This window comes from Dasypus novemcinctus, chromosome 14 (genome assembly GCF_030445035.2).
Source record: "Dasypus novemcinctus isolate mDasNov1 chromosome 14, mDasNov1.1.hap2, whole genome shotgun sequence".
NCBI lineage: Eukaryota > Metazoa > Chordata > Mammalia > Cingulata > Dasypodidae > Dasypus > Dasypus novemcinctus.
Genome location: NC_080686.1, coordinates 83,443,527 through 83,471,219, shown reverse-complemented (window position 1 = coordinate 83,471,219; position 27,693 = coordinate 83,443,527). Strand labels below are relative to the sequence as shown.

The window sequence follows — 27,693 nt, the reverse complement described above, 5'->3', positions numbered from 1 at the left end:
GCTTTGAGATACACTGTCAGAAAGAGGGATTGGGAGGTAGGGAGGGTTAGGCTCCGTGTACACTACCTGTGTCAGATCCAAAGGAATCCTTTTTCTCTATGTATTTCTCAACAACTTATACTAATGAAAGATTTAGATTATGTACTTAAAAAATACTTTTCTTTTTTGTAGACTATGCCAGTTGCAATGGCTTTATTGAGAGATGTTCATAACCTCTGTCCCAAAGAAGTCTTAACATTTATTCTAGACTTAATCAAGTATAATGACAACAGAAAAAATAAGGTAAGGAACCTTTCTTAATGAATATTATAAAATTGGCCAGTGATATTTTGTGTTTAAAGTAGTAGTGCATAGAATCATTGTTGAGTCCATGGCACTTGAAATTCATACAAATAGAGACATAAAACCAGAAGTCATTATAATAACTAGTGGATGAAAACCAGAAGATTAGTTGGTTTTTAAATGTTCCTTATACCTCTTGTAATGTGGAGATATTAGTACATCAGAGTTGGGGAAGCTAACTAAAACTTGTTTTGGCGAAGTCTGACAGCACAGTTGTATTTTTATTTCTTTTTCCTTTTACCAAATTATAGAAAGAAAGCGGTTCCCACTTTAGATTAACTTGTTCATTAACAAACTTGATCTTTTTCTTTTACCATTATGTTTATTCATTTATTTAGAAAATAGCTATTGAATGCCATACTTCAAAGATTATTTGCTTGTTCTCAATCTAACAATCAAGTGTTTTTAAGAATATATGCTGTGCTAGCCAGGAGTACCTTGTTAAACAGAAAGATGACATGATTAATGCCTTCCAGAACTTTATTCTTTAAACAGTTATTTAACACCTGCTTTATATCACAATTTGATTCTCAGCCCTCTGGGGTTCAACTTAATAGGGGAATAAGACAAGTAAACAGTTAACAGTTACACTTACAACTATTACAATGAAGATATACACAATTCCTAGGAGAACTGAAAGGTAGTAGTGCTTATTTTCAAGAGTATAGAGAGAGTCAGGAAAATTTTGTGTAGAAGTGACCCTTAAACTGAGTCATAAAAGATGAACACACAGCAAATGGACACAGAGAGCAGACAACTGGGGGGCCAGGGGGCGGGGAAGGGGAGAGATATAAATAAATAAATAAATCTTTAAAAAAAGATGAATAGGATTTCCCTAGTCTATGAATAGGACCAGTCTAGAAAAATCATGCCTGGCCAAAGGAACAGCACAAAGACACGTTATTGGTGGGACAAGTCACATTCAGGAAAAGTTTAAGTATTACAGTAGTTTAAAAGTCACAGGCATGTTTTATCAAAGATGGTGATTTGTAATGAAAACACGTAATTTATCTTTTCCCTTTAAGTCTGTAGAAAGACATTCAAATCATTTAAACTAAAAGGAATTCTTTAAAAATGAATGTTTTAAAAGATTACATTATGGCTGATTCACTTTTTCGTGCCATTTTTAAATACTGTTGACTTTATCTCTGAGAGTCTTTATATACTCATTGCTCTCCTAGGACAATGTGTATTAGGGATATAGGATTCCACGGTAACTTTTAGTTGCCTTTGTCATGTGTCCAACTTTTTTTAACAAGGTGTAAGCTCATTTTGGCAGATACTTTGTAGGAAGCATATACTTGCTTTCGTTCATTATTGTTTTGTTTTAAATAACTCAGATTTTCCAGCCAGTATTTTATTTCAATTGATACTTATTGCCTAAGTAGTTCCCAGGAGAATTTTATATAATGGATTGTACAAATGGTTTTACTTATTATTTTCTCTTCAGAACCATGTTAAAGTTTTTCCAGTTATCCTTTAAACTGTTTGGCCTACTTGTAGGAAAGCCCTCAAATATACCTGTAAAGCATCATCAACGTCATTGTTTTCTTTAAATTACTGTCTGATGCTTAATTTTGACTTCTTATTTTTCTATGTTACCTTAAAATAGCTATGAGAATCTTTCTAAATTTGAAAAAAAATGTAAGTCTTTATACATTATATGCTGGAGTTTCTTTCTAAAACCCCTGTTTCAAAAATTCATTTGAAACATTATTACTAAAAGAGCTCAGTGGGTACTTTAACATGCTATGCATTTTCATGCATCTTTTGATTTTGTTAATGTACCCTTAACCCAAGAGATGTTTTTCTCCTTTTGCTGTCTATTGAAAATATTCCCTAATTTTTCAAGATCAATATCCCCTCTTAATTGGATGAATTATTCTTTTCCTTTGCTCCAGGTACAATTTACTTACTTTACTTCTATTCTTGCTCTTACTTTTTTCTACTTTACTTGGAAATATAAATAGTTCTTGTCATCAAGAATATATCCATGGGGACCTCATATTTTTTGAATATAATATTAAAAAAATAACGACAAAAAATAAATTTATATGATCAAAAAAAAAAAGAGTATATCCTGACTTTGTATCTCCAGAGCATTCAACAAATAGTATTTGCCTATACTCATTTAATTGCATCTCTATATCACATCACTTTCCTGAACTATTATCTGGTTAAATATAAGAGATGTTTAATGAATCACCTATTGTCAGAGAGCACACAGAACTTAGTACATTGAGATAACTAGTCACTGATTTGGAGATAGCAAAAATACTAAGATGAAGAGAAGTGAGACTTGAATTTCCCCTCCATAACCAGATATTTTATTTCCTTTTATAACTATTGTACTTGGCCTAGTGCCTTATGGACCTAAAAAGACATACTTTTGACTAAAGTATTAATTAAAAACATTTTTGTAAGACTTTCCTTCCTAGTCTGCTGGTTTGTTTTGGCTTTCATTTATGGCACTCCTTTCTTCTACAGATGAATTTCTTTTATATGAAACTACAAGATTAGGATTTGGAATGGTGCCAAATCAGACTATATTCAAATGAAATAGGTAGCTGTTTTATCCAATTATTTATGTCAGATTCTCTTGTTTTGGGGAGTATTCATACAGTTTAACCCATGGTGGCCCCTTCTATAGTGCTTTCTACATTACAGAGTGATTTTACTTCCTTTAATTCCTTTGGAATTTATTCCTGTGGTAGAAGGTGTTTATCACCCTGTGTTTGACAAATGAAAATAAAGCTCAGAGGTTGAATACCTAAAATTACAAAGGAAATGCAATTTGAAAATTAGTTTTGAGCACCTGCCACACAGAATTATCTTTTTATACCATTCTGCTTTACACCATGCCATCACACCTCTTACATTTAGGATTTCTTGAGGCATGCACTGATAGATTTTTAAAATTTATAGTTCTTTGTGGGGGGGGGGGGGTACAACATAATACCCATTATTTTGTTTTCACTTTGAGAAGGCTAATCTTTTTTTATATAGTTACTGTGTACTAAGTAGTTAGATAAGAGTAATATGTATCTTATTCCCTGAAGGATACTAAAGTAGTAGATCCTGTCAACACTGCTGATAAATACAAATAATAATAGTAACAATAGCTATTTTAGTGTTTTCCAAGATCTGTGCTAAAACATGACTGTTCTAAGGTAATCCTCCTCAGACCTCTGAGATAGGTACTGTTATTATCTCAGTTTCCATGTGAAGAGATTGAAGTTTATAAAGGTTAAGAGACTTACTGAAGATCACATGGCTAATGTGTAGCAGGGCCAGTACTCAAGATCTATCTAATAAAAAAAAATTATGGTTGGGAGAAAGAAGTTGTTTTTTTCATTTAAAGATTCGCAGATTAATGGATTAAAGCTAGCAGAAAAGAATGTGACTGAGTAGGTGGGTACCTCAGAATATTTTATCTGTTAGCATCTCAGTTTTTTTCTTTTTTTCTCCTTAAGTAGCCCACCTCCAACCACAAATAATTTATCTCTGAGGGTTTTGTAAACATATTAATAAATGACAAAGGTTTACCAAAATAGATATAAAATTTTTTAAATGCATGAGAAGAAATGACAGCTTTTCTACAAGTAAAATTAAATCAGAAATATAAAAGTCTAAAGTAGTTCCAAGCAGAAGTTGGGACTTGAGAAAGAAAATTTAACTTCTCATTAATTGGGTAGGAGCATAAAAATTAAATAATCTGGATGAGTTAGTTTACACGAGGCTAAAACTTAATCACTTTGAAGTCTAGAAATTCACCATTTTATGTGAAAATCTTTTACACATATGTATATATTTCTTATATATATATATATTTATTCCCAAAAGATCATACATATGTATATGAAGTTTGTCTGCCATTTTAGAGTATGTAGAACATGGCTTGAACTATTCCTGAATACCAAAGGAACATTGTTAAAAACTTTAATCATTCTTTGCTGCAAAATAATGCCTTTGGCTTTTTTGGTTTGTATGAGAATTTTTTTTTTTTTAAAGATTTTATTCATTCCCCCCCCCCCCCCCCCCGCCATTGTTTGGCATTGCTGTCTGCTCATCTCTTTAGGAGGCATCGAGAACAGAACTGGACCTCCCATGGGGAAGAGAGACGCTCAATCACCTGAGCCACCTTAGCTTCCTGTTTTTTGAGTCTCTCATTATCTTTCTTCTTTGTGTCTGTTTTGTTGCATCTTTTCTTTTTTTAAGATTTTTAAAATTTATTTTTTAAAGATTCATAGACCATACAAAAATGTTACATTAAAAAATATAAGAGGATCCCATATACCCCCACTCCTCCCACATCTTCAAACTCTTTTCATCAGTGTGGCACATTCATTGCATTTGATAAATACATTTTGGAGCACTGGTATACAGCATGGATAGTAGTTTACATTGTCATTTTTGTTGCATCATCTTGTTGTGTCAGCTCAATGTGCCCACCGCACCACTTGCCTCCTCCAGGAGGCACCGGGAACTGAACCTGGGACACCATGTATTAGGCGGAAGCCCAATTGCTTGAGCCACATCCACTGCCCATGATTTCAAATCTTTGATTTTAATACATTGGGGCCCAATTTATAATTTTCTTGTTTCACAAAAGATTTATTTCCCAGTTTGTAGCCCAAGTATCTGGAAAAACAAAGAAACTCCTTTCCACCTATCTTAATATTTCATCCTCTGCTAGCTTTCTCCTCTATATGTGAATACATCTAACAATCAGTAAAATCTGTGCCACAGGTATGGTTAATTCCACTGATAGCAGATAAATGTTTTGTGGTTGTATTTTCCATGATAAAAAATCCCCCAGAATAACATGTATTTGTATAAAGAGGTATACAAATTTGGATGGACAGATAAAGACATGGCCTGTGTAAGTAGTAAAGAGATCATGTGGGGCCGGAAGCAAAACAGAAATCCATGCGAGTCAGTCGTTTGGGGTTAATTTCTCTTGCTGAGACTCAGGTTTCCCCTTCCTGGTCCTTTAACGGTCCACCTAAGTTCAAGTGGAGGCACATCTTCTTTGTTAACTAACCATGCCCAGGTAGAGCTGCTTCTCTTTCCGATGGTAGCTGCTGAGTTCCAACTGTGTCAACTGGAGGTACTGCCGGACATTGTGTCTTTTGGCTGTCTATTGATGGCAGCCGTGAGGTAGTGTTGAGCCTGATCGTAGTCCTGCGGGTGGAAAAAGGCCACTCCAGCCTGATACAAGGCCTTGGTATTATCAGGTTGTCATTCCAGGACTTTCTGACTATATTCTTTCACTCATTCGTAGTTCACTGGGTCTATCTGAAGAAGGTAAGCAGCTAGATTGTTGTAGCAGTCTGTCTGGGTGCTGTGCAGGATGTTTTCTTGTTCACATTTGAAAACAGGGCCCTGAGGTCCTAGATTAGGTATCAGGGAGGGCAGACTCGGATCCAGACCCTGCAGCTGAAGCAGAGGTCGATGGTACCTAGTCACAGCATCTCGGTACTTCCCTTCCTGGTAGCAGTGTTTTCCTTCCTTCTTGTACAGCTGAGCCTCCTGCAGGCGCTTCTCTATAACTCTGTGTCACCCTGGACTCCCTTGTCCAGGTGGCCCCCCGAGATGGGGAGCTTTGCTTGTTTGTTTCCACCACAGCTCTTTCCTCTCCTCTCTGCAATATTTCTTAATTCCAGAATGCAGGAAAACTAGTTAGGGAGAGAATATGGGAATAAGAAAGCCCAAGATTAAGTGGCTTCCTAAATGGCATGATTCCAGAAAGAGATTACATTACCCCTAAAAGCAAAGGCCCTAAGGAGCTGAGGCAGAGGTGCTAAAACTGGCTAAATTTGCGTTCTCCTTCCTTCTGGACACACCTCTCTGACCTGGAAGTGGAAGGGAGTAGGAGGGGACAACTGCTAGAGGAAGTCAAGGAGACTATCCTCTCTCCAGCCCTGTATTTGGCACTTCTTTAACAAGCGTTTGTTGGTCTGTGCCTTGGAGCTGGGGAGCCTCTGTGAAAGAGAGCTAAGGCAGTCGCGTTTGTATCTCAGTTGCAAGTCCACCCACCACACCTCTCTGCCAGGTCCTCACCCTCTCCTAAGGCCCAAGCCCGAAAGTCTCCCACTGTGCTTCAGTTGACTGGCAGGATCACGGTGAGGAAAGGGTCTGTGTGGGAATTTTTGCTGTACTATGTTCCACACATTACCTCTTCTTCACTTTATCTCTTATCATCTAGGGGTGATCAGATAATACAGCTTGTTAAATCAGGATTATAATTTCTGCAAGGATTGGATTTGGTCTGAGGATAAATGGTAATAAATCTTTTAGTTTCCCGCTCCTGCACCATTTATCATTTCAGAGTTCATTTTCTGATCTGATTGCTGAGGTCTGAACAATGGTTAAATAAATGGGCTCTTGCTTTCTTGGTAAAGTAATTATTAGAGATAACAATGAAAATATAAGAGTACTAGAAGAAAACATGTAAATCTGATTTGAATAATCACTGAATGGAGATGGCCTTTTTAACTGTGCAACAAAACTCAGAAACCATGAATGAAAAGGTTGATAAACTGAGCTATATTAAAATAAATTAGAATGATAAAAAATAAACCCATAAACATGCACTGTATCTCCTGAGGAAAGAATTAGATTTAGAAGTGAAGGTACAGGGATTAATTTTTTAATAATTAGAGCTGTCTGCAAACTAAATTTTACAGTGAACACTTGTGGGGTAATTTTCTTTGGTTTTGTTTGCTGTGTCTTTTTTTTTTTTTTTTCTTACTGCCCAGTATCTGAACTCCCCTCTAATACTTAGGGACTATGCCATTATATGTGTCAGTGTAAGGTTGTGCCTCCACAAAAAAGTTAAAATGGGCAGGTAGATATTCCTCTTCTAGTACCCTGGTAGTTTGTGTTGCTACAGAATACTACAAACACTGCTGATGGAATTAATTCACTTACTCCACATTCAAATTCCCAGGCTAGAGCATTTAATTGGCAGAATTTAAAATCAACCCTCACCCAGTCTATCTTTCAATAAATATGTTTCCTGGGAATTGTCAGAAATATGGCTTCCCTCTCACCCATGGTCTAAATAGGGCATGGGTTGAATATCTATCTATTGAGGATGATATGGAAGAATTTTAGGCACTGGGTAAATATTTGATTTAAGTGATGATCAGTTAATGTTAAAAATACATATCTCATTTTACTTTGGATGTAGTTACTTAATAGAATTCATTTAATAATTTATTTTTCACTCAGTAAATACTGAGTACTAACCAAAAACCACTTGATGCTAGCAATTGGGGAAACAAAGGGAAAAAACATATGTTCTTCAACAAGTAGGCTTACAAATAATAATAGTGCAAAATTATAATTGATGCATTGAAAATGTATATAAGATGCAGTGAGAACAGGAGAGGCTAGAGGCTGACAGTAGCCCAGGGAGTGGGGTGGGGGGGACAGAAAAGGCTGGTATCAGCCCAAATAAAGACAAATCTTGGCCTGTGGAAAGACACCTCTGTCAAAGTAGGAAAGAGTAAATTTTTAAGTTTCTGAAGCATGATTGGCTAATGAATTGGGCATAATTTTGCCTATGTCCCAATAAGTATTTTATTATGCATAGGTTCTCTACTGTTTTCTAATTTATAATATTTTATGTAACCTTCTCAAAATATATGAGATATTACAAATTAATTTATGAAGTGGTTTTCTTTTGTGTAAATGACGTCAGGCAGGTAGCTATGAGAATAATAGATGTTTTAGAGAATTATGTTTTTCTCACTTTGAGTTTTTGCTTTCAAGTTCACCATAGTTTAATAAGATCTTTTTTTAAATATAGTTTTTATTTTTATCAACCTGAGAAATAACTCTAAACTTGAAAATAACAAGTCAAATAGTTCTGCCACACTTACTACAAAGTACATGGGAAGGAGATGTGGCTCAAGTGATTGGGCTTCCGTCTATCATGTTGGAGCTCCTGGGTTCCATTCCTGGGGCCTCCTGGTGAAAGTGAGCTGACCCATGCAGTGAGCAGATGCAACAAGATGACACAACAAAGGAGACACAGTGGAGGGACAATGCAAGATGCAGCAAACCAGGGAACTGAGGTGGCTCAAGCAATTGAGCACCTCTCTCCCACATCGAAGGTCCTGGGATTGGTTCCTGGGGCCTACTAAAAGAGAAGACAAGAAGAGAAGGCAAGGAGACACAGATTGCATGGTGAATGGACACAGCAGACAGCGAGTACAAAAACACAATGAGGGGGAGGAAGAGGGGATAAATAAATAAAATAAATATTTAATAAAATAAAAAGCAGTTCCTCATCTTTCTTCCCCCTTCTATAGCAGCAACCTCTTTAATATAGTCACAGAAATTTTCTTATGGTTAATATCCTGTGGTATATCTTTTATCACTCTTTTACTTCAAACCTCTTTATGTTTTTATATTTAAAGATGTGTTTCTTAAAAATATAACTTAGAGTTGGTATATGTTTACCTTTTACTTGGAGTTTTTATTTCATTATATTTAGTGCAGTTATTGATAAGATTGTGTTTGAATCCCTTCATCATTTTTCTGAGAATTCCTTCCAAGATTCTGTATGTTTATATTCTTTCTTTTTTAGATCCACAATTTTACCTTTCTTGATTTATGCCCCCATTTTAGTGGAGTACATTCCTTGTAATATATTATCTACTACTGTGTAACAAATTATCCACAAACATATTATCTCACAGCTTCTGTGGGTCAGATATTCGGGAGTGTTTAGCTGACTTGCTCTGGCTACAGATCTCTCAGGAGGCTTCAGTCAAGATGTTGACTAGTGCTGTTGTCATTGGAAGGCTTGACTGGGCTTGGTAGATCTGTTTTTTTTTAATCTAGTGGCATCATCACCTTTTTTTTTTTTTTTTTTTTGGTAAATTGCTTTGCCAAGCAGGGACCTGTGTCTCTCTGCACCGTGCAGGTGTGGGACGCCTTTTTTCTTTTTTTTACCAGGAGATCCCAGGGATCGAACCCAGGTCTCCATACGGTAAACAGGAGCTCAATTTCTTGAGCTATACCTGCTTCCCTAGATCTTTTTTTTTTTTTAAGATTTATTTTTATTTATTTCTCCTACCCCCTCCCCCAATTGTCTGCTCTTTGTGTCCATTTGCTGTGTGTTCTTCTGCGACCGCTTCTATTCTTATCAGCGGCACTGGGAATCTGTGTTTCTTTTTGTTGCGTCCTCTTGTTGTATCAACTCTGTGTGTGTGTGGCGCTATTCCTGGGCAGGCTGCACTTTTTTTGCGCTGGGCGGCTCTCCTTACGGGGCACACTCCTTGCGCGTAGGGCTCCCCTACACAGGACACCCCTGCATGGCACGACATTTGCATGCATCAGCACTGCGCATGGGCCAGCTCCACACGGGTCAAGGAGGCCCGGGGTTTGAACTGGGGACCTCCCGTGTGGTAGGCGGACACCCTATCCATTGGGTCAAGTCTGCTTCCCTAGATCTACTTTTAAAATGAATTTTTCACCTGGCTTTTGACAGAGACCTTAGTCCCTAGTCAAGTGTTCTTCTTAGAGCTCGTGTGTATTTTCACAGTGGGGCAGCTGGCTTGCCCCAGAGCAAATGAGCCAAGAGAGAGCAAGGAGGAAGCTGCAATTTTTTAATGACCTAATCTTAGAAGTTGCATACTGTCGCTTCTTCCTTTTCTTTTCATTATAAGTGAATCACTAAGTTCAAGTGAGGGGAGGCAGAGAGATAAGACGCATCTTTCTGAAGGAAGTATCAAATAATTTGTGGATGTATTTTATACTACCACAAGAAGCTTTCTTGGGGGGGGGGGGAGTGCAAGGATGTTTAACTTTTCGGTCCTTACAAGTTTGAAAGTGTTTTTATTTTCTTACACTTAATGCCTTGGCTATGTATAAAATTCTTAGCACAAAATTCCTTTCCCTCAGATTTTCAAAGATATTATTCCATTATCTTTGAGAAAGTTATTGAGAGAGAAGCCTTCTACACTTTTTATTTTTGGTCTTTTGTGTACATGTTTTCTCTCTCGAATGTAGCAGCACCCTCTCTTTCTCTTCAGTGTCCTGAAATTTCGCTGAGTTTTTCTCTTTGAATTGGGAACAACATTGGGCTGGGTGATTGCTGAGCCTTTCAATCTAGAATCTCATGTGTTTTTAGCACTGAAAAGTGTTAGCAATTGATATTTTTATTAACATTTTTAAAAGGTACTTAGATTACATAAAATGTTACATAAAAAATATGTAAGGGATTCCCATATGCGCCACTCCCTACACCTCCTGCTTTTCAGCAATTCACATTTTTTATAACTTCCTCCATTTTCTCTGCTTCTGTTTCTAGAATACTTGTTGTTTATGTGCTATGTCTCCTGTGCCAGCTCTTAAATTTCCTTTTTTTCCTTCTATTTTCTGTTTCTCTCTTTGTGCTTAAAATTTTGGGATGTTTCTTCAATCTCATTTTCTAATTTAATTTCGATTATTATTCTCTGCATAGGTCTTTCTTTTTTTAAATAATTGTGCTGCTGTTGGATGCCATATAGATATATTGGTTATTTCTCAGACACTATTAATGGTAGTTTTTCCTCCCCTACCAGTATTTTTTTCCTTGCATATTCCATTTGCTCTGAGTTGCTTTTTCCTCTTTATTCTGGTTTCTGTTTATTAATGCTTTCCTCAAATGTCTGGTCATCATTGGTTTATGCTTGTGTGAGTGTAGAGCACTAAATAGCTGACTTGAAGCCTTCCAGGTACAAATAGGATTTGTGGACAGTGGTTTTCCTTTTAGAGGAATTTCTCAATGAGAGGCACTGTAAGAGACACTATAAGAGTGCCATACAGATAGAAAATATTTGTTTAGTAAATGAATGTATTGCTGATCATTGAATCTTTTTCTACAAAATACAGAATTGAAAATTTACCAGATAACTCGTGTATGTTTTCAAATAAATTGTTTTTTAAGTTATATATATTTTATTATTTTTAAACAAATAAGGGAATTTTGTTATTGTCTCTTAAATTATTATTTTACTCAGTTTTCAGATAACTATTATCGTGCAGAAATGATTGATGCCCTTGCCAACTCTGTTACGCCTGCGGTCAGTGTGAATAATGAAGTTCGAACTTTGGATAACTTAAATCCTGATGTGCGGCTCATTCTTGAAGAAATCACCAGGTTTTTGAATATGGAAAAACTTCTTCCCAGTTATAGACATACCATCACTGTAAGGTATGGTTAAATTATTATACTTTTTCTTTAAAGCTGTTTGTTTTTATAACTAAAGAAGAAACAACATTATAAAATGTTGGAGCAAGATAGTAAAGGGAGAAAATTAAAATCTTGTAAGATTCTACCATTCGTAGATAAATTGTTTATAGTTAGAAGAATGTCCTAAATATTTTCCCTCAGTAACTATGTACATTTTTTATTATTTAAGCTTATACCATAAATTATATTTCATGCTAAGCCATTTTTTTCTGGAGTGTACTTGCTATAATTATAAGCCATACAGTAGTACTTGATTCTTCAGTTTTCAAACAAATTTTGGAATGTGTTTTCCAGCTTAAGAGAATTTAGCTGTTAATTTTAAATTTTTGTGATCATTGCAGTAATTTAACATTACATCACTGAAAGGCAGATTTAAATTATATCAATATTCCAATTTAATGCCACAAATTAATCTCTAATGCTCAGAAAAAAATCCACAATTTTGATTCAAAATACTTGTAAAGTAATAAATAATTGTCAATACTTTTTTACCCTAGTTGTTTGCGAGCCATACGGGTGCTTCAGAAGAATGGACATGTGCCAAGTGATCCAGCTCTTTTTAAATCTTATGCCGAATATGGCCACTTTGTGGACATTAGGATAGCAGCTTTAGAAGCAGTAGTTGATTATACTCAAGGTAACATTTTAGAAATAGGTGTTCATTATATTTTAGAAGAAATATTTACTTTTCATTTTTTTATTTCTCTCCCCCCTGCCCCTGCAGTTGTCTGCTCTCTGTGTCCATTTGCTGTGTGTTCTTTCTGTGACCGCTTCTATCCTTATCAGCGGCACCAGGAATCTGTGTTTCTTTTTGTTGCATCATCTTGTTGTGTCAGCTCTCCGTGTGTGCGGCTCCATTCTTGGGCAGGCTGCACTTGCTTTCGCGCTGGGCGGCTCTCCTTATGGGGCGCAGGGCGCACTCCTTGCGTGTGGGGTTCCCCTATGTGTGGAACACCCCTGCGTGGCACAGCACTCCTTGCACACATCAGCACTACGCATGGGCCAGCCCCACATGGGTCAAGGAGGCCTGGAGTTTGAACTGCGGACCTCCCATGTGGTAGGCAGATGCCCTATCCATTGGGCCAAGTCTGCTTCCCTGAAATAGTTACTTTTTAAAGCCAATCTTATATTATTAGGGTTTTCATATATTATTTATATGGACAGATACTTTAGTTTAAAAATCTTTACTCTGATTTAGAAAGTGTTTTTGATGAATATAGGCTCTGTATAAAAAATATTGTGAAAATTTTTGCATATTGTTAACTGGATTTGCCTAGATATATGACCTCAAAAGAAATTAGACATATTTAATCCAGAAATAAGTTTTATTTGGGGTAGTGCTTGCAGGTCTGTAAATATTTTGCTTTTCAGGTTAGATTGGGATGCATAAGGATTTGTCAGTATTTTAAAAATTCTAACAGTCATTGAAGAGTATTTATATAAAGCCTTAGAAGCTGAAAGAAAAAGACAGGAGAGACAGGCTTGGAGAAGAGTATAAAAGAAAGAAAAGCAGAAGGGATAATCAAAAGAGTAAAAAGCCAAAAATAAGATATAACATATGAAAACCAAAGAATAAAATGGAGGAAGTAAATAGTGCATTTTCGGTAATATCATTGAATGTGACTGGATTAAACTCCCCAATCAAAATATACAAGCTGACAGAATGGATAAAAAAACATGAGCCATCCATATGCTGCTTACAAGAAACTCATCTTAGACCCAGGGATACAAACCGGCTGAAAGTGAAAGGTCGGAAAAAGATACTCCATACAAATAATAACCAGAGAAGAGCAGGGGTAGCTATACTAATATCAGACAAAACAGACTTTAAATGCAAAAAAGTTATAAGAGATACAGAAGGGCATTATATATTAATAAAAGGGACAGTCCACCAGGAAAATATAATAGTCATGAATATCCGTGCACCTAACCAGGGTGCCCCAAGATATAAAAAGATGGAAATTATACAAAGCACCTTCTCTGATCATAATGGAATGAAACTGGAAATCAGTAATAGATAGGAAAAAAGTAAATTTGCAAATGTATGGAGGCTGAACAACATACTCCTAAATAATCAGTGGGTCAAAGAAGAAATTGCAAGTGAAATCAGTATAAATATATTGAGACAAGTGAAAATGAGAACATACCTTATGAAAACTTATGTGATACAGAGAAGAAAATTTATAGCCCTAAATGCCTATGTCAAAAAAAAAAAAAAGAGTATTTATATAAACATAATGGGTCAGGGTTCATATCAGTATGATGTGTGGGATGGATTCTATTGTTGTGATGTAAATGTATAAAATAACGATTATGGGGAAGCAGATGTGGCACAAGTCATAAGGCCTCTGCCGACCATATGGGAGGACCTGGGTTCCATCTCTGGGACCTCCTGGTGAAAAAGAAGAAGAGAAAGCATGCCTGCATGGTGAACCAGTGCCCACGTGGTAAGAAAAGTCCATGTGCAGTGAGCCAAGTGCCCACACAGTGAGCTGAGTGCCCACGTGGTGAGCCGAGTGCCCACGTGGCGAGCTGAGTGCTGTGCAGGTGCCCGCATGGAGTGCCCGTGCAGTGAGCTGAGTGCCTATGTGGTGAGCCGAGTGCCCATGCAGTGAACTAGTGCCTGCATGGTGAGCCAGTTCCCACACGAGTGGCTGCATGGTGAGCCGAGTGCCCGCGTGTGAGCCGAGTGCTCACATGGTGAGCCAGTGCCTGTCTGGTGAGCCAAGTGCTGTCATGCAGCAAAATGATAACACAACCAAAGAGAGACAAAGGGGAGAGTCTAGGTGAAGCACAGCAGAGACCGAGAACTGAGGTGGTGCAATTGTCAGGGAACCTCTCTTCATATCAGAGGCTCCCAGGATTGAATCCCAGTGAATCCTAGAGGAGAAAGACGAGACGAGAAATAAAAAGAGAAATAGATACAGAAGATCACACCGCAAATGGACACAGCAAAAACAGCAGGGTGGGGGAGAAGGAGGGGAAGAAAAAAAATAAGTGTTTAAAAAAAAAACAAAATAAAGATTTTATATATATATATATATATATATATATATATATATATATATATATATAGTGGGAAAAAATAAAATTATAGGTACATTTGACCTTTCCCAGAAGTCAATGTATCATCGTATAGCTTAAATTATGTATTATTTTAGACATAGGAGATTTTTGGAAAATTTCTGTCATTGTAAAACATTCAAGAAAACAGGTAAACATGCTGTGTAGAAATTTGTATTTGTGAAAATAGAGCAAGAGACATAAATTTTAGGGGAATTAGGCAAGGCTGCATAAAGATGAAAAAAAAAGAAGTTAAGCCAAAAACTGAATAGGAGAATAATACATGTTCAAAGCATTTTCAGAAACTCAGGGGAAAAAGACAGAGATAAAACTATCAAAAGGAAGATATTGAATCATGAAGAATAGAGCAGATGGAAGAAAAGCAATAATTTGAGAAACAGTAGACTACTTTGAAAGGGTATAAATAAAACTGACCTTTTAAGCTTATAGAAAAAATGTGTATGTCTTTGGAATATTCTTAGAAATGGGTTATCTCACAAGGTAAAAGAATAGTCTGGTTTCTAACTTCTTTAGAATGTGAAGAATCAGAATAGTAAACCAAAAGCTTTGTAAATTTTAGGAAAAATTATGACCTAAGATTCTCTACCTTGTTGCCCATGTAGCCCTGGAGGCTTAGAGGTACATCTCCTATCTAGCATTCTTAAAAACAAAATTCCCAAAGATATTTTTCAGCTAACCACCTGGAAGTAAATAAAAATAAACAGTCAAGATTGGTGAAAGTTAGAAAGAACTGATGATGGCAATTCTGCCTATAAAAAAGTTAAACTTAAATATTTATTAAAATGATTAGAGGATGTGGCCTCCTACATGGGAGGTCCTGGGTTCAATTCCTGGTGCCTCCTAAAAGATGAGCAGATGCTGTAATCAGCAGACACCGCAACTAGCAGGGAGTGGAAGTGGCTCAAGCAGTTGGGCACCAGTCTCTCATATGGGAGGTCCTGGGTTCCTGGTGCCTCCTAAAGATGAGTGAGCAAACAACAAGCAGACAGATTAGGAAGCCATTGGCGGGAGGAAGGGGGGGATGTAAAAATAATAAACATTAAAAAAGAAGACATTGGTCTTAAAAAAAATGATTGTTAAATAAATCTTCAAAACTAATATGCAAATAAAAGAAATATGTAAATGTAATCTACATCTAAACTTCCAGATTATATTTCCAAATGTGGTAAAGAAGAAAAGTATGCCAAACTTCTTATTTGACTGTGGGAAGAGTGGAGGGGTTAAGGGGAGTACTTTATTAAAGATCCTGGTTAATTTTAAAATATCAGGGAGTGAAAAGTATATTCAAATCTTTACAATTTTCTGTAAATTCCTTATTACTGGTTATAGTCAGAAAGTAAAGTAAGAACAATTTAGTGAGTATATATTTGTTGACTTAAATTCAGAAAGTACTGTCATTTATTCTTTCTATTAACATTTAAAGTATCCTATTAAGAAATGATGGTGAAAATAGTGATTTTTAAAAATGTACTTCTTGGCCAAAATTAATAAACATTTATAGTATTTATAGAACAGTTATCTTAGAAACACCTGCTAGAACTTGTTTGAAGTTAATTTTGTTCCTGAAAAAGCACACCAATTTGATTTTGATTTGTAGGAGGTTTAACCAGTTAAATGTAGGAATTTTTACTAGAAGAAATGAACAGGTAGGATTTAGATGATCATTAATATACCATATTACAGGTATTACAGGTATTACAGGAAGCAAATTTAATTTTTTATAAACAAATCTATTTTATTGATACTTAAGAGACAGTCCATCCAAAGTGTACAGTCAAGGGTATTTGGTATAATCGTATAGTTGTGCATTTATTAGTTCAGTCATTATTAGAGCATTTTCATTATTCCAATAATAATAACAACAAAAAACAGGCGACAAAACTCATCACTTCTCAGTCCTTTGCTTCTCCTGCTGTGCGTAACTGCTATTCTGTTTCTCTCTACTTTGTTTGAATTTATATTTTGTAAAAAGAGTCCTATATATGCAATGTTACCCATATTCATATTTCACATGAGGTTTCACTGTGTTATAGAGTACCATGTTGCATTTTTTAGATTTCCTTCCAGACATATACAACCTTAGACTTTCTTCTTCAACCACTGCCATACCCATATAAATAGCACTACTAGTTACAAACACTATGATGTACTTTCACCATTTCATTTCATAAGTAAACCCAAAAATTGAATAGGAGAATAATACAAAGGAAGGTACTATATAACACAGGGAAATCCAGTGGTGGATGATAGACTGTGGTTAAAAATACAAATAATATTTTCTTATTAACGGTAACAAATATATAATACTTTTATAGGGTGTTAATAATTACGTGGGTTGGGGGAAAATAAACCAAATGTAAGATAATGTGCTACAGTTGGTAGGAATATTTTGACGATGCTCTTTCATAGTTTGTAACAAATGTTTCACAACAAAATTAATGACATGTATTTTCTTGTTATTTTCAGTGGACAGGAGTTATGAAGAACTGCAATGGCTACTTAATATGATTCAGAATGACCCTGTACCCTATGTAAGGTTAGTTTTTGTGCTATAATATTATGTTTTTGTAAGCTCTAAATTGAACTGAATAATTTCAGAAGACAATACAATTCTTGATGATTTTTTAAAATATAGAATTATGTTATTCATTTATTCATGTCCTTTTAAAATTTGATTTGCCTTTGGGAAGACAAATCTTGTGCATTTGAAAGTTTATTTATTTATTTTTTTTTTTTGAGGGGAAGAAAAAAATTTAATAAAATTGATTGTTAAAAAGTCATTAACACTAGACGACAAACTCGGGAGGGTCTGTACTAGGTATGAAGAGTACAGCAGGAGCAGAAATCATTCCCACGGCCTCCCCACGAGGCAAACCCTGCAGCTCAGTCCTCATTTTTTGTTTTTCTTTGTTTCGAGGAGCACTTCCTAGACATACGTCCTGACCAGGCACCGGGAGGGAAGTCCATCAGTGCTGTTGGGGAGCTGGGAGGGACGCCCCAACACACCCACGTGGCTCCATGGGCGCTGCCATGGCGATGGGTGACCACCGTGGCACAGTCGGGGCCCGCGCGTGCCCTTCCTAAGCAGGGCAAGGCGTCCACCGACAGCCACTGTGATGGGCTGGTGCTGGGCTATCCGGCCACGCCAGTGCTGGGAGGCCTCCGGGCATGGCTTGGCAGGGGTAGAGGGTCAGCTGTGGCCTGTACAGAGACCCCCGAGGACTTCCCCAAGAGGACCCCAGAGTACTTTGGACCAGACTGCAGACCCCACCTCGGTCCCTCCAGACTGACCAGCCAGCTCTTGCGGTCAGGGGAAGAAGGCACTGGGTGCTGCCCACACCCAGGGGTCCAGGCAGGTGACTCCTGAGGCGGCCGCCCCAGAAAGAGGGGGCTGCAGGAGCCTCCAACCGTCCTCTGACCAGCACGCTGCCCAGGCAAGCCCCCGGCTGGGCCACCAGAATGCCCCAGCTTCAGAAAGGCCAACAAGACAGGACGGGGACGAGAAGGGCCCGAGAGGGAGGAGAGCGTCACAAGTGAAGACTCGGGAGGGGCCGAGGCCAGCGGGGCCGCAGACAGCTCTGCACACAGCGATGCCGCCCCCGCCTCCCACAGCCCCCAAACGCGCCACGTCCCTGAGTTTTCAGGTGGATATGGGGAACGACGAGGGCCCCCGAGGCTGGCAGGAACCAGCCAAGCCACGCAGCTGCCTCCCTCCCAGAGCTCGGTGAGGCACCAGGTACAGGTGCAGGGGCTGCGGGAGCAGTTGGCCCTGGCCCCGAAATGCCAGCTCGCCAAGAGGTGTGGGGCCTGGCTCGAGGCGCTGCGCCCCCGCCCGACCCCACAGGTCGAGACGCTGCTCTGCTCTGCTCTTCCCATTCGTCAGTCCTCCTCATTAGACGCTTGTTCCGAAAGTCACTTTCAGAAAAACTTAGTGTTGAAACGTAAATAACAGTAACTTTATAAGCCGTATCTGAAGCAAGGGGCCAGGCCCATGGGCGTTAGCCTTACCCCGGGCCTCACTGCCCCTTTCCAGTACTGTTCCTTGGCGAGACACGCACAAGTGCCTCCTGCCATCTCTCCGAGCAGAGCCAGGGTGCAGCAGCATGGCGGCCCCAGCCCAGCCCTCCCTGCTCCGGCTCAGGAGGGAGGGGCGCGGTCGTCCTCCGGCCCGCGTCGCCCTCCAGCCCCCGCAGGAAGTCCCTCAGGGAGCTGTCGCCACGGGGGGGCCTGGCTTTCCTCCTCGGCTGCCGCAGCCCCAGCCATGAGCTCTCAGCCGCGAGCCCTTTCTCCTTCTTCCTTCTGTATTCCAGGATTTGCCTGTTGAGCACCTCGTGGTCGATTCCGCTCAGGCTCGGGGGCTCAGTGTCCAGAGCCGGGGGCTCCCTGAAATCATTTTCTATGAAATCTTTTTCATCTGGGGGTCCAAAATCAGCAATTGCCAATAATCGGTCAATCTCGGCTACAGCTGCATTTTCTTCGTCACGAACAAACACAATAGGCGGCATGTTCCTCAGAGTCTGCTGGGCCATCACGAGATGCCTCAGGCTCGCAGCGCTTCTCTGCAGAACGGCTTCCGTGTGCTGGTTCTGCTCCGGGGAGAGGGTTGTCTTCCAGTACACACGGCAGGCCGAGAGGTCTGAAGTCACCTTGGACAGCTCCACGTTCAGGTCGTAGACCTCCTGGCTCACTTGCGATGTGCAGAGCAGGTCCGCGAGCGCTTTGTGGAGAAGGCCATTCAGGACCCTCAGGCGCAAGTGGTCTTCCTTCCTGGTTTTCTTCGGGGTATTCTTCAACAGGAATTCCAATTTCGATGGTTTGTAAGTTAAGTGAGACCCCAAGGAAGGACTTTCATACCAAAACTTCTTTCGGGTTTTCGAGGCGAACTTCTTGAGCAAGTTCTTGCTACTGCAGAACACAGGGGAGCGGTGGAGGCCCCGTGAACGGCCCAGGAGGCTGCGCCCCGCGTCGCAGCCGCCCAGCAGCGCCCCGACACCCACGCGGGGGCCCCGCAGCCCGCAGGCCGCTGCCCACATGGCGCCCGCGCGCCACGCCAGAGCCTGAAAGTTTATTAAATCCTAGTGATGGGTAAGCGGACTTGGCCCAATGGTTAGGGCGTCTGTCTACCACATGGGAGGTACGCGGTTCAAACTCAGGGCCTCCTTGACCCGTGTGCAGCTGGCCCATGCGCAGTGCTGATGCGCGCAAGGAGTGCCCTGCCATGCAGGGGTGTCCCATGTAGGGGAGCCCCACGCACAAGGAGTGCGCCCCATAAGGAGAGCCGCCCAGCGCGAAAGAAAGTGCAGCCTGCCCAGGAATGGCGCCGCACACACAGCTGACACAACAAGATGACACAACAAAAAGAAACAGATTCCCATGCTGTTGACAACAGCAGAAGTGGACAATGAAGAACACGCAGCAGATAGACACAGAGAACAGACAGCTGGGGTGGGGTGGGGGGGAGAGAAATAAATCTTAAAAAAATCCTAGTGATGGCAAGTAGGAACAGAAACAATAAATACAGTATAAATAAAGCTTATCCTTTAATAATTTATATTTTAAATTCACATCAGCAGACCTAGCAATAACATACTTGTTCCTGAGACCTTGGAATTGTGTTTTGAAGACCATTTTTAAACAATTTATCTTGATTTATGTAATATTTAGACTTTGTATATTGTATACTACTCAGTCAACTGGCTGCTTTTGAAATACTGTTGCACAGCTGTTAAGATTCATTCACATTTCAAGGGCATTGTTCTTTACTATCAGAACTAGACATTTATGGTGTATTTCATGATTTTGGAGGGGTGTGTTTTCATTGATATGTTTCATTTATATCACTGGGAAACTTTTGGACTTTTCTTGATGTCATATAGCCCATACTATATACTCATAGTTGAAAAACAAAGCATATCTTAAAATGTCTTTAATGGTCATGGATGGTCAAGGCATAGATGTGTTCCACAGAGAAATCAATCTGTGTGTGTACTTGGTTTTGGTGTCTCTTTTGGGGTGCCATCTCTATTTCTGTGTTTCTTTTTCTGTTTTTTATACTTTGAATAGGAACTCTCTTCTTAGTTCTCTGATTCCTTCATTTATTACTTTTTATTTCACTCTTTTAGAATCCATTATATAGAACTCAATCTTAAAGATTGGTAAAATTTGGATCTCTCCTAAAAATCACTGGCCCCAAACACAAGAATTGTATTTTTGTGACCCTTGGCTGATTTTAAAATGCCTAATTTTAAAGTAGCCTTCAGTAAGAATTTTTTTAAAAAGTTGTGTGTGTGTGAATATATGTTATATAAAGAACATATATATTCTGATACACATGTTTATATGTCATATGTTATATAAAGAATATATTCTGATATATAAATATCAGGATTTTTTATTTTGGTACAGTTAGATAAAATGCTGAAAATAAAATATAATTACTGTAGTAATCCTTTACCTATTAGTGCTTAATCTAAACATCATTTCTATAAGATGTTTCTTGACTTCCTGAACTAGGTCACATCCTTCAAGTCATAATCTCCCCCAAAAAATCTTGCTGTTCTTCTTATATTTATCATAAGTATTGATTTTATAGTTAAATTATTTGGTTCTTTCTGTCTTCCCCACTGGATTGTAAGTTCCGAAATATGAACATATGTATAACACGTAGCTTGATACTTTGTACATGTGAAACAAATGGATATAATTTTTTCCTTTTTCCCTCTAATCATATATATATTTAACTTAATTCATAATCTAAAGAAAAGCATCGTTTTTTCTTTGGTCATAACTGTGTATAGAGAAAAAAATTTATGGTTAACTGTTTAAAAATGGGAAAGTTCTGTCTTTTATATTGGTTGGTTATCTCAAATTTAGTGGTAGGAGTGTCTCCTTTCCTTGAGTAGTCTCCTCTTAATGGAGAGTTTTCAGATTGTGAATCTACTTTTTCACTAAGATACTTTAAGAATTTAAATAAATGCACTTTGGTGTATATATATTTAATTAACAAATTCTTTGTCCATCTCTTTCCCCCTCTCCCCTCCACTAAATTGACTCTTGATTTTACATATCTGTTAAGAAAGAAATCTTCTAGGAGCATAGTTTTTAAGTAAGTCTTTAAATCTAGGGCCAATTTTTTTTTATTATTGTGGTGAAATACACATAAAATTTACCATTTCAACCATTTTCAAGTGTACAGTTAAGTGGCATTAAATACATTCACAATGTTTTGCAACAATCAACAGTGTCTAGTTACAGAACTTTTTCATCACCCCAAACAGAAACCCTATACCCACTAAGTAGTCATTCTCCTTTCCCTGTACCCCCTCCACCTTGCAAGCACAAATCTGCTTTCTCTCTCTCTGTGAATTTACGTACTCTGGGTATTTCACATAAATGGAATGACACAATATTAGTCTTATGTGACTGGCTTTTTTCATTTAGCATGATTTTTCAAGGGTCATCCATGTTGTAGCAAGTAGCAGCACTTTATTCCTTTTTATGGTTGATTAATATTTGATTGACATTTGTTTATCCATTCATCCATTCATGGGCATTTGGGTTTCTCCCTTTTGTGATTGTGAATAGTGATGCTCTGAACATTCATGTAAAAGTGTTTGTTTGAGCACCTTTTTTCAATTCTTTTGGGAATACCTGGAAATGGAATTGTTGGGTCATATGATAGTTCTCCGTTTAACTTGTTGATGAACTGCCAGACTTTTCTATAGCAACTGTAAGGTACATTGTTTTTAAACTAAAAGGACATTTACAATTTTGGGAGTGAAGTTTCCGTTCGATGGGAATGACTTTTAAAAATGTACATATTTTGGAAAAATACAAAATTACATTTAAATAAATCTTTAGTCCATAATTATTCCAACCAGAAGCAACAGTTCTTACCATTTTGGTATGTTGCTTTCTACCATTTCTATGCATATATATACTTTATTCATAGATTGGAAGAACCATGTTGTATTTGCTTTAGATTGGATAGGTTATTTTAAAGATGATATGGATTTGTCCTTCCCATTTGGAATCAAGCATGTGTTATGATCAGAGTATGTTGGTTCTGCAAGGGACACACTTATGTGTAGCTCCTTCATATGTTCAAGCAGCCCCTCACATGAGATATAAACTCCCGATCCATTACCCTTTGTAGGGATGTTTTCTTTAATTGACTATTCTCAGTTACAGCTTCTTTTATGGAAACCTTTTTGATTTTCCTATACTTTAAATGTTTATGCACATTTCCATACTTTACAAAAGACTATAATAATGAAGTTTATAACCTTTTTACAACAAAGGTAGTTTTACAACAAAGGTGGTCAATGTATAATTTTATTTTTGCCCAATTTGAAAACTTTTATACCTACTGATCTTTCTCTTTTATACATTTTTCTAAGGAAAATAGAATGTTCATTTTTGAAAGTGAAAGGGAAAAATTTGGTTAGGATTACATTGAGTCAGGTTTAGAGGACCTCATTGCACTTTCAGGGGCCATTAAGAAGAGCAAAACCACAAGAAATTTTTAGTTGAAAAGCAAGTAGTCAATATTTAGAATGTAACATAATGTCTTTTGAAAATAAAGCACCAAGTTAGAATTAAGAGGCAAGATGATAATAGGAAGGAAGAACTATAGATGCTTGTCAGATGCTTTTATTTAATAGCAAAAATTTTTTATTAATTTCTATTTTTCAGGCATAAGATTCTAAACATGTTGACTAAGAATCCACCATTTACTAAGAACATGGAGTCTCCCTTGTGCAGTGAAGCCCTGGTAGATCAACTTTGGAAACTTATGAATTCTGGTGAGAGAGGAATGTTTTTTTAAAAAATTATTATTATGAGAATATTTGCATTTTATGTTTTTCATAGCTTTTAGGAACTGAAGTGATTTTTTTGCTCTTGCCCGTACCCCCTCCTTTTTTAAAGTAGAATACTTAACATGCCCACATTAGTGGAAATACGTATGATACCATTTGTTAATGATACATTCATTTTGCTGCACAGGGTGGTTGAGGAAACAAAAAATACTATTTTATGTGAAAGTGCCTTAGGTGTTTAAAGAACTATAAACATGAATTTGCAAAGTATTGTTTTTTTTTTTAATTCAGAAAGTTACAAAGGGGTAAAAACTAGTCTTATTCTTTTCGCTAGCCACCTAATGACCTTTCCCAGAAGTAACCAGTTCCTTGTATACCTTTCCAGAGGCCCTGTGTGCATATAGAAGAACATATGGTCTATATTTATAAATAGTACAGACAATATGTATTGTTTCATACATATTATTCTGTATCTCAGGGATCATAGTATCTCACCACAGTTTTAATTTACACAATTTGAGTAATGTTGAGAGGTAATATAACATGGTGCTCAGGAGCACTTGATCTGGAACCGGTTGCTTAGGGTCCACTCTTACTTCAGTTACTTACTCACTGTGTGACTTGTCTAAGCCAGTTTTTTCATTTATAAATGGAGATGATAGTGACACCTGCTTCTGAAAAATGTGGGAATATTTGTAAACACTTAAAACAGTGTCAGATTGAGTGTTCCAAAACTGTTGCCATATTAACATAGCAATGATAACACTATTTTTCCTCAAGTATTTAAGCCTTTGTAGTTCTTTTTTAGTAGGTCATTTATATCCTTTGCCATTTTTATTTAATTGGATTATTGATCCTTTCCTACTGACTTCTAAATACCATGTATAGTTTTTAAAAATTTACCTCATGTCCATGATATCTTAAAATTGTAATACTGGTTTTGGTGTGATGATTCAGTCAATAGCGAGGCAGAAATGTCTTTTGCTTAAAGAAAAACAGTTGTTACAGGTGGCGGTGAGCAGAAGTATGTATCGGTGGATCTTGTTTCTGATACTTAAGAGTTTCGAGTATGTCATTTCCCATCTTTTCCCTAGAATATTGGAAAATAATGTGTCCTTCCTATCTCATTAGTGTCTATTCATTGAATCACAACTAAATACCAAGTTCTAATTCTGATTTTGTTCTCTTTTCATTTATTAGCATAGAGAGGTTAAGAGGTTGTGTACCTTCTGTCCCTTAGTTTTGTGATGTGAAGTACTTTACATGTAAAGGCACCATCATACATTCATTGAGATATAATAAAATTGAAAATAATATGGACCCTCCCTTCAAAGTAGTGAAAACATAACACATAAACCAGTTTATACTGTAATTCCTAGACAAATGATAGCTTCAGTTTATGTAATGGCTATATATTTATAGCCATTTTTTTAAAAGTGTATATATGTGTGTATATATATGCACACTTTTTTTTTTCCTTTTAGGAGGTACTGAGGATTGAACCCAGGACCTCATATATGGGAAGCAGGCCCTCAACTACTAAGCTACATCCACTCCCCAGTGAGATTTGTTTTTTCATTCTGTTTTGTTTTGTTTTTAGGAGGTGCCAGGGATTGAACCCAGGACCTCGTACATGGGAAGCAGGCGCGCTTAACCACTTGAGCTGCATCGGCTCTATTTTATTATTAAAGAAGTTGTGAGCTTACAAAGCAGTCTTGTATGTCTAAAGTTCCCATACAACATCCCTCCACCAACACCTTACATTGTTGTGGAACATTTATTATAGATTATGAGAGAATATCATCAGAATATTATCTCTAATTATAGTCTACGGTATCTATTTGGTATATTTTTTCCATATGCTGTATAACTAATACCATGTATCAGTATTGCACATTTGTTATAGTTCATGAGAGAACATGCTCATATTTGTAGTTAACCAAAGTCCATCTTCAACCACATGGTTCGGTATGTTATACAGTCTCTTGTTTGTCAAATCTATCCAAAGTGTATTCTCAGTGGCTCTCACTTTCATCACAGAAACATCTTAAAAAAGAAGAACAAAGTTAGAGGACTATCACTTCTGGACTTTAAATCATGTTACCTAGCTGCAGTGGTAAAACAGCATGATACTGACAGAAAGATAGACATATAGATCAGTGGAACAAAGCTGATGGTCCAGAAACAGATAACTCAAATCTATGGTCAAGGGATTTTTTTGACAGCTGGGACAGAACAGTCTTTTTAACATATAGTGCTGGGAGAACTGGATATCCATATCCAAAAAGAGGACCTCTCTCATACCTTATATAAAAATTAACTCAAAATGGATGAAAAACCTAAATATAAAAGCTAGAGCCATAAAACTAGAAGAAAATGTAAGGAAGCATCTTAAGACCTAGTGGTGGGTGGTGGTTCTTAACCCTTACACCAAAAGCACAGGCAGTTAAGGAAAAAATGGACATATCCAGTAAGTGTTTGATTTCCATACTAGATAAAGAGATACAACTCAGCAATAAAAGAGCAAGCAATCCAATTTAAAAATGGGTAAAGACTTAGACATTTATCCAAAGCGGAAATACAAATGGTGAAAAAGCACATGAAAAATGTTCACTATCACTAGCTATTAGGAAAATGTAACCCAAAACTATATAATATTTTATATTTTTGCTCATATGGTTACCTTAAAGGATGTTGTTCTTTTTTTTTTTTATGATTTTTACAAAAAGTTTATTTATCTCCCTTTGCCCCAACCCATTCCCCCCCGTTGTCTGCTCTATTTGTCCATTCGCTGTGTGTTCTTCTGTGTCTGCCTGTATTATCATTAGGCAGCTCTGAGAACCGATCCTGGGACCTTCCAAAGTGGGAGAGAGGCAATTATTCTCTTGCACCACCTCAGCTCCCTGTTCTGCTATGTGTTCTTATTTTCTGTCCTCTGTGTCTCCTGTTTGGTCACCTTGCTGTACCAACTCTCAGCATTGGCTGGCACTCCTGTGTGGGGCAGCTGTCCTCCATGGGCAGCATTCCCGTGTGGGCCAGCACTCCATGTAGGCCAGCTTGCCCTCATCAGAAGGCACTGGGCATTGAACCCTGGACCTCCTAAATAGTAGACAGGAGCCTAGTTGGTTGAGCCATATCTGTTTCCCAAGGATGTTGTTCTTATTGTTATTTAGCTCACCCCTTTGAGCAGAAACCTATTTTGGTACTGCTCCTGCATTAATGCAACTTTAACTCAGTAAACTTGCTCTGCACTCCCTTTATAAGTCTGTTTCTTTTATTTTCAGCACAACATATGTGTCCATGTGAATTTTTTTTTTCAATGCAAAACCATTGGAAGGCTACTAGAGTAGCTCCCATAATTCAAAGCGAGGTGGAGCCACCAAGCACCAGGAGACTAGATAGCCCTGGACTCTCATTATAACTTTCTGGGAACCTTCCTTCTGGTACATTACATTTCCACTAAAGTGACTCAGTTACCTATATCCCCCAGGTTCTGTTCCTCTCACTTCCAAGTCCCTTTAGTATGTTTCTAAAATGAAACTATCAATACGATGAAAATTATCAGTATTCCCAAAGGGTATGTGCATATTAAAATCCATGAACATCACTGCTGAGTTCATCCGTTCTCACTCTCAAACTGATTTCAGAATTTTAAATCCTGTTTCTATGCATCCTTTCACAATTCATCTCTCTTATGGAAAAGTTTCTGGGGAAGCGGATGTGGCTTAGGCATCTAGGCCCCCATCTACCATATGGGAGGCCCTGGGTTAGATTTCTGGGGCCTCCTAGTGAAGGAAAGTTGGCCCGTACCTGTGAAGAGCTGACAGCCCTTACCCATGAAGATCTGGTGCAGCAAATGACCCAAAAAAGGGAGACATGCAGACACAGGGGGAAAAAAAGTGTAGCAAATGGATACAGATGCAGTGAGCACAAGTGGCAAGGGAGGCAGAACAGAATGCATACATGCATGCAGACCCACATACATACATACATACATACAGAAAAATGAATCTTTAAAAAAAAAAAGAGAAGTTTCTGGGACCAGTTAGGCTAACAAACCTGAATTATTTAAAAATATCTGATGACGATCTTCTAAAATGATACTTCCTAAACTGCCATGGTTTCTCTTCCATATATTTTACACGAGGTCAAAGGATTTTATAACTATGCAAAGTTAACATATCTCAATTCCACTTT

The 27,693-nt window shown here is 37.9% G+C and overlaps 1 protein-coding gene and 2 pseudogenes across 3 annotated transcripts in view; 1 reads left to right on the top strand and 2 right to left on the bottom strand.

The window, feature by feature from the left end:
- Positions 1 to 27,693, top strand: part of TAF2 (TATA-box binding protein associated factor 2) — a 137,133-nt gene that overhangs the window by 72,808 nt on the left and 36,632 nt on the right. For all 3 annotated transcript variants that reach the window (XM_071208011.1, XM_058275962.2, XM_058275961.2), the window contains exons 18-22: positions 172 to 282; positions 11,361 to 11,554; positions 12,091 to 12,230; positions 17,144 to 17,213; positions 23,372 to 23,481. In XM_071208011.1, the coding sequence (XP_071064112.1) occupies positions 172 to 282; positions 11,361 to 11,554; positions 12,091 to 12,230; positions 17,144 to 17,213; positions 23,372 to 23,481 (625 nt within the window). The remainder of the gene's footprint in view (positions 1 to 171; positions 283 to 11,360; positions 11,555 to 12,090; positions 12,231 to 17,143; positions 17,214 to 23,371; positions 23,482 to 27,693) is intronic.
- On the bottom strand, positions 5,378 to 7,401 carry LOC139436471 (tetratricopeptide repeat protein 9C pseudogene; annotated as a pseudogene).
- On the bottom strand, positions 18,612 to 19,710 carry LOC101431575 (putative ribosome-binding factor A, mitochondrial pseudogene; annotated as a pseudogene).